This window comes from Monopterus albus, unplaced genomic scaffold (genome assembly GCF_001952655.1).
Source record: "Monopterus albus unplaced genomic scaffold, M_albus_1.0 scaffold28.1, whole genome shotgun sequence".
Classification (NCBI taxonomy): Eukaryota; Metazoa; Chordata; class Actinopteri; order Synbranchiformes; family Synbranchidae; genus Monopterus; species Monopterus albus.
The window spans coordinates 1,897,199-1,904,785 of NW_018127908.1; the positions used below are offsets into that span (position 1 = coordinate 1,897,199).

General features: G+C 40.6%; 2 protein-coding genes and 1 non-coding gene across 6 annotated transcripts in view; 1 reads left to right on the forward strand and 2 right to left on the reverse strand.

The window, feature by feature from the left end:
* Positions 1-4,859, reverse strand: part of gigyf2 (GRB10 interacting GYF protein 2) — a 20,449-nt gene extending 15,590 nt beyond the window's left edge. For 2 of the 4 annotated variants that reach the window (XM_020595716.1, XM_020595714.1), the window contains exons 1-6: positions 4,752-4,859; positions 2,595-2,646; positions 2,246-2,402; positions 1,965-2,060; positions 1,628-1,727; positions 222-327 (exon numbers count right to left, since the gene is read on the reverse strand). In XM_020595716.1, coding sequence (XP_020451372.1) covers positions 222-327; positions 1,628-1,727; positions 1,965-2,060; positions 2,246-2,402; positions 2,595-2,632 — 497 coding nt within the window. In that variant the 5' untranslated portion in view covers positions 2,633-2,646; positions 4,752-4,859. Of the gene's footprint in view, positions 1-221; positions 328-1,627; positions 1,728-1,964; positions 2,061-2,245; positions 2,403-2,594; positions 2,647-4,660; positions 4,706-4,751 lie in introns of those variants that run through there. The other 2 variants (XM_020595713.1, XM_020595715.1) reach the window with 2 other exon arrangements.
* Positions 4,860-5,820: 961 nt separating this feature from the next.
* On the reverse strand, positions 5,821-5,892 carry trnaw-cca (transfer RNA tryptophan (anticodon CCA)). Its single transcript has one exon. It is a non-coding gene; the product is annotated as a tRNA-Trp (tRNA).
* A 1,267-nt stretch (positions 5,893-7,159) lies between these two features.
* Positions 7,160-7,587, forward strand: part of kncn (kinocilin) — an 8,271-nt gene continuing 7,843 nt past the window's right edge. The window contains exon 1 of the mRNA XM_020595719.1: positions 7,160-7,381. Within this exon, the coding sequence (XP_020451375.1) occupies positions 7,234-7,381 (148 nt within the window). The 5' untranslated portion in view covers positions 7,160-7,233. The remainder of the gene's footprint in view (positions 7,382-7,587) is intronic.

The following is a 7,587-nucleotide window of genomic DNA, read 5'->3' on the forward strand; positions in this document are numbered from 1 at the left end:
TACAACTTAAAAGTTGTAAATTGATGTCATGGGGTAGGACTAGATAAGTCTAACTTCTTCCTACTCCGTTCAAGCATGTACTAGGTACAAGTAAATTGATATTGGATTATTATTGTTGGATATGTGTGAAATTACATGTGTTGGCATATCAACTGTTTTACATGCTTGAATGAATAAATCAAATCAAATGGTTTTACAGCAGAACTTGACACCACAAATACCTTTCTTCCCAGCTTTGGGAGCGGTGCATCTCCCTCCCTCCACGGCCAAAAACTTCCACATCATCAAAACTTCTTTGGTAAAACCCTCCATCTCCTCTTCCCCGGCCTGAAAACAATCATAGATTAACACGACCTAATAAAACCTAATGAGACCAAATGCTAATCACTGAGTGCAATTGTAGGCTACAGCAACTGAGCCAGCATCATACACTGCACACATTTGCTAAATCATGATGCTTTACTCTCCCGTTCTATCTATAAGATGTAGAACAAAACAGCCCTTGTGGTTTTTAATTCATCTGCCCTCCTTTTCTCTACAATTCAATGAAAACATCCTCTGACAGTAACAATGCAGTTTGGCTGCAGTAAACTGCTGTTTCTTTATAATCACTTCGGGTCAGCTGGTAAACAACAATAGTGTGTCCATTTTAATGTTTGTACTAAACTTGGTCAGGCTTTTGTACCGGCCCCAAGCCCGGATAAATAGAGTTGCATCAGGAAGGGCATCCGGCGTAAAAACTTGCCAAAACTTACCATGCAAATTGTCAGTGTGGAAACAGATGATTCGCTGTGGTGACCCCTAACGGGAACAGCCAAACGTGGAGCAAACAAACAAAATTTTTCATTAAGGGGCAAAAAGTCATAAGCTCAGTATAATGGTAGATTGGTAAAGGTATGGCCAATGACTTTCCAAGATCATGGTCCAACTCTTAAGAGTTAATCAGAAACTTACAACCTGCAGTTTTAGTAATTTTTGTTTAAACTATTTGAGTGTCTTTTTACCAGTTACCTAAAAAGAACTGCAACTGTGGTTCAAGTCTGGTTTTGTGTGATTTAAGTGTGACTTACAGGTGGTAAGGGTGCCTGAAAAGTCTGACTAGACTCTGCAGTGACAAACAGGAAAGATGCTGTTCTAAGGAAAAAGAGGTTTATTTCTCCTCTGAGGCAGTAAACACAACATATGGACCCAAACATTTGGGGCTAACTATCAGTAACCAAACTACTCTAGAAAGCATGTATTCTACCACTGACAAAAACATAAATACAATATTTTTGAACTGAATTGAGGATTTATATGGGTTGGCGTCACATTTCAAACAAGGTTTTCAATGCTTAATGCACAAGAACTATGAGATAAGCAGCTAGGGTTAATAAGGTATGCTGAGTAAGCACAACACCTACTGCACCCCTTGTCTCAGCCTGTGGACAGACTGGTGGGATTCTTCAAAGCCATCTTAAACTATCTGCAGTTGTGGTTCTGAAACTGCATGGAAAAAGTATCTAAATAGCTACAAAAAAGGCTAGTTTGAAAAGTGAAATCCACAACATTGCTTTCTACAGCTTCACACCCTGAAATAAGAATAGAAACATGACACATTCATGGAAGGTGATAGTTCAGTTCTTACCTCTACCCCTTGAGGTACTCCGGCCTCTTGCTGTCCCTGCTATTGCACTGCCTCCTCGCCTAAGTACAGCTGCACTGTTTACAGACATGGAAAAATTTCTCTGCAAATACAAACAAGGGGGAGAGGAACAAGTGGAATGAACAGCCAGCACTCTCAGCACCTGCTCTGTATTTGGTTGCCAAGAAGTAATGTATATTTCAAGATAAGACGGTAAGAAGCCAACTGGCCTGAGGCCAATATGAAATTCATTTTGGTCTGGTTCATAAGTAAGAAAATGTTTCTGATCCTACCATTCCACAGCAAAATAATTATCTGACATTAGGACAAGTTCTCCTACCTGTTCCTCCTCGGTAAAAGACACAAGTGCCAGAGGCGGCAAAGGCTCCTCTTGCAATATGGGCAGAAACTCCTTATCATGTAGGTCTATAGGGATCTAGAAGAGGGAAAAACCAATCACCGACTTCACTGATAAGATACACAAGGCTTTAGGAAATGTACTATGGCACTGCAAATAAGGAAGCTGTAAATATATTCTTGGCAGTAACAAAAATTTTATGTAAAAAAATCACATTGACTACAGGCCTTTATCAACAGCTAAGATACATATATTATACCCACCTTGTTATCCTTTATGTAAAGTGCTAACATTTCTTCTCTCCCATAGCGATAGTCTGCAAGTTTATACTTTGGCAAAGCAGGTGAGAGGGGTGGAGAGGCAACAGAGCTGCTGCTTCCACCACCACTGCTGCTACCACCTCCAGAGAGGGCACGGAGCCTGCGCAAGAGTAGTACAAGGGCAGTACAAGAGAGGGGACAGAGGGAGGAAAGAGAACACTGAAGATGAGGTGGCATTTGGCTTGTCTAAACATGTATGGAAAAGCTGCACAGAGCTCCAGCAGAAAACCAGTTTCACCACCTACAAATCACTTCCGTCATACTAATCATGAATTTGTGCCAGCTCAATTACCATTCTGGTCCAAAGTTAAGTGTTTGGGTTTCGGCCATTCTTCCTTGAAGTTCTACAAATGTGAAAAGGGAAGAAAACGGTTTAGTACCACTCAATATATATCATCAATGGCATAGAAGTTCTTCCACTGAAAAACAAATTAAATACAAGACACAGAAATACAATAAATGAAAACTATTTGGCTGATAATGAAATATGACACAGGAAAGAAGCAAATGCTCTCATTTGAGAAACTGCAATAAAAATTGCATTTTTTCACTAGTTTTTTAATGACTCATAATTAATTTTGCTTGTCAACTGACTAATTGATTAATCAACCCATTACACAAATGTTATCTAACATGTCATAAACATGAGCATAAACTTTATTGTCAAGTATTATCAAAAAATACAAGGAATTTGACTCCAGTCCAATGGTCCTCAGTGTGCACAATATAAGAACAGAATAAAACCAAAATCACAAGTTAAAAGCAAAGACAAAAATGAAAAAAGTACACACAATACATATATACAAGTTAAAAGGGCTACTGTTTTTCACTGAGGCGCTTCCTCTATCATTGTGTAGTTTTGATGGACAGAATTTGGAAAAAATACTTCTAGGTTTTGTCTCTAGCATTAATGCATTACCACTGCTCAGGATAGTGCCTATATAGCCCATCCCACCAGCACACAGCCAGTGTACTATTTCAATCTGCTAAAGCTATTTTAGGAAGTCTCCCAGCCTGCAAGGAGGGTATATCAGACACCTGTAAAATTGACAGTGGAGATGGCCTTTACTTAAGCTGATGAACTACAAAAAATAATCATGTTATGGTAACAAGATCAGCTGTCTGCTTACATGAGTGTCTCCACTGCCAACGCTTCATCTTACACTTGGGCTTAAAAGTGGGGATTTATAACATAGCGAGGATTTTTCCAATATTAAGCATAAAAGGCGACAATAGATACAAATTACTACTGGCCATATGGTAGCCAGGATAAGCCACGTGTAAGTTGGCATAATCTACAGCAATACAACTAAAGTTTGCGACATTTCTGACAACTCCCCTGCAAGCTTAGCGTTAGCCCGTTTTAACATAGAGTGAACAACAAACCATTGGCTGAACCTCACATAACAATATGATTCGTGTGAATGACCAGTCTGTTCACAATCATGCAACTTTGATCGGTTTGGTTAGATCTGACTTAACGGTTACACTTCTGATAAGGGAAAATGCTAAAGTTGACGGGGAAAGATGACCACACAGTTCTTATACCGTTGGCCTGGTTGTTACCTTTTGTTAAACGTTGAACGTGTAATGTTAATGCTAATCTAAGAATAAACAACTGACTTGTATGGTGTTAATCAGATTGATCTGTACAGATCATGCTGGAAATAACATTTATTATGCTACTGAATGATGTTAACGCTGGCCTGTACTGCTCCCAACAAGCAGTGTAAGGTTAAGTGGAAAACAGTTACCAACATTGCGTTAAGTTAGCTAACAAGCTACCCAGTCACATAAACAAACTGATCAAACGTTATTCACTTGACTCAAATAAATGACATCAGCCAAAACTTTTTGTAACAGTTGAAGGTTCACAGATGATTTAGTGTTATTTTTAAATGTGGCAGCAGAATTGCAGTTAAAATGCCACTTGCTACATGCTGGTCTCTAGTCAGCAGGACGATAGCCAAAGGTGGTTATGCTAGCGGGTTAGCCAGCTAAAGTTAGCTAGCTAGCTAGCAGCATTTTCTCCCAACATAGCTAATGTATGCCTGTCGTACGTCATGGTACACAAGTATTGACAGTAATTTAGTTTGACAAAGGAGAGGACGTTTTATAACAAACATTACGTTCTTCTGGCATAAAGTTAAGTTAATCCCTACCCTCCACACTTAAAGGTAATATGCTATCAGGTTAGCTAACTAACTACACGCGGCCTTCTGAGCAGCCTTGCTCCACAACAACATTTCCTTATTGAACCGTCCCTCACCCGACCCGACATGGCCCGGACACGGAGACACTGGAACCCGATGCTGCAAGGCCAAGTAAACATGGTGGCTTAACAACACTCGCAAGTACCTCGGCTCATCAAAATATGCTTCTCTGACATGGCACTTTACTTAAATGTACGATTTTTCTTTGCTAGTGTGTTAAACTTTGACTGTCTTACCTCTACTTGTTGTGACAGCACAAGGTTTGTAAAATCGAGTTGTGTAGCTCTCTCTCTCTCTACCTTCGTTTTTCCACAAGATGGCTGAGTATCGGTCACATGACAGCAGATTAAAAACCCGTATGTCGTGGAAAGACTTTCTGACTGGTAACCTACTGTATGTATTCACAAACCATAATAGCACTAATCATTCTCATATTATGGTTCTGTCCTGCACAGTACACCCAGGCATTTCATTCATGCCAAATGAATTGTTTAAACAAAGCGGGTATTACTTTGTTGTTATATCAAAAGTAGCCTATATAACACTGCCCTTACACCCCTTCCCAATGAGATACTATAAAGTACTCATATACCATGAATGCTTCGCCACAGAATAATATAGACTGCCATAAATGAGTAAGGCACAGCAGAGCGGACAGTATCATCACACAAAGAACTAGATTTTACAACAATTTCTTTCCCTGCCGCATTAAGACTGATGGCAAATACAAAATGTGAAAAACCTGGGCAATAACCCCTCATTATCCTACTAAGTAGAATACCATATACTATAAACTATGTATAATACCATGTGCAATATTTGAAACTCCCCATTTTACCTGCTATCTTATTCATGTATCCACAGTTTTATAAACTATTTTATATTCTTTTATATGTTTTTTTTTTGCATTCTGTGTTCTTTTGTATTCTTAGGTGAGCTTATATTTAGCCTAGGTGTTCGTTCTTTTGGCTTTAAACTCTTTACTTGACTCCAGGAGAGCCTTGCACAAGAATACCTATATGCCTAGACTGTCTGTTTATGGATAAATGGCAAAAAAAAATCTTGATTATTATCTCATCTCCTATACCGCTTAGTCCTAAACGGAGTCCCGTTGTGATACTGATATACATTCATTCATTCTCTACCGCTTAGTCCCTGAACGGGGTCACGGGTGGGGCCGGAACCAATCCCGGCCGGTAATCGGGCGAAGGCGGGGTACACCCTAGACAGGTCGCCAATCCATCGCAGGGCTAACACATAGACGAACAGTTGAAAAAATATCAATGTTAGAACACCGAAAAACAATGACCCCGACGTGATTTGAACACGCAACCTTCTGATCTGGAGTCAGACGCGCTGCCGTTGCGCCACGAGGTCTCTTCGTGTTATTTCTGTTATCTGCTATAAAAGTGTAATATACAAGCAACTCAGCAAGAACACAGTGACAAGACACAATTATTCATGAAACAGAAGGCTGATAACCAGTGTTTCAATAACATCTTAAAATAAAACATGTAAATATGAGGATGTCTATGTTGTCCGGTGTCGCAAATTTTTAAATGTTATTTTTTAAACACATGTCAATGCATTTCTGTTTGCTAAACTGCTCATACCATCTCCCTGACTGGCTGATTATGTTGCACCAGGACTACCGCTCTCAGTAATGTGTTAAACCTCCCTAAAGCTGTAAATGTTAGTGATGTTTGAGTATTGCAGACAGATGATAATAAAACTGAAATTGGGATACAGTTATGCTACAGTGCCATCAATAACCCAAAATATACTTAACTTAAGGGGTTTCAAGCCACAAGCCCTTCATAACTCAGTATGTTTCTCTCTCTCTATGGCATACGCACGCGCACATGCGCGCACCATGCTACCACCATTATTTTGTGAAAGATGCAGCCATATGTCTCTAGACAAAGATGGAAGAAATGTACTTGTTGAACTGGAAATTGGTCACTGTTTCTCCTCTCCCCAGCAAGTTCATTTCTTAATCCTTCTTACCCTTTTTTCCCTCTGTTGCCATGGATATGCTATTTCTATGGCAACTGCAGGCCTTTGTGGATGGCCTCGGGCCCCCACCCTAGAGAACTCTCTGAACATTTCATTACACATTCCCTTCAAGCTCACAGACAAATCACATAAGTAGCATGTATTCTAACCCCGTCTCTCTAACTCTTGCAATTTCTTGCTCTCTCTGCCCTCCCCTTTCTCTCTTTTTGTCTCTATTGCTGCACAGCTACACATAGCCCGCAAATTTCCAGGTACCATGTCTGTAAGGGGCCTAAGTTGCTCTGCCCTTATCATACTAGTCAAACTAATAGTGTCACACTTGTTCCATTTTTGTAAAATACACTCCAGGCATTCTCTGATACTGAAAGCCAGTGCTGGTGGGAAGAGGGCTGTGATCCGATTTGTAGTACACGTATCGCTGTCACAAGAGTCAGCCTCCTTAGCATTTTAATTTTCAGTGGCAATGGAAACCAGAGCTCCATTTTTAAAAATGCATGAGACATCTTGAGCAATGGAGAACAGAGAAAGAGGCTCTGCCAGAGAAAGTTTTTCTGTTTCAGAGAGAGTGAACCGAGGGGAGGGGTGAGACTCAAGCAGATGACAGAAAAGTTGCCAGTGGCGGCGAAGGCCTAAGTCAAAGCAGAGTACAGTGTCACGACTGTGCTGGGGCGGGGGGGCAGGTTGGGGGCCTCCACCTTCTGAATGAACCACATTAGCATTGGGAAGTATCATGGACTGCGGGTGGGCTCGGCCGTGCTCAGCATTGTGGCTGGCTGCATCATCATTGGGGTGTCCAGGGAGTGTGACGCTGATGCTGTAGGAGGTATCTTCTTGGGAGCAGGGGGCCTCGGTGAGTGTGTATGTGTGTGAAACTCATTTTTAGGAATGATTGATCCAGTTGCGGGAAAGGAACTAAGCTGTTAAAACTACTGGCTTCCTTGATTGCTTTCTGCTTTGAGCTTCAAATCCTATTTTTTCTGTAGTGATTCTAACCTAATATTAGAGACTGCTACAGAAACTGTTGTTGCTTTTGTTTGTGGTCCCCAGGTGTATATA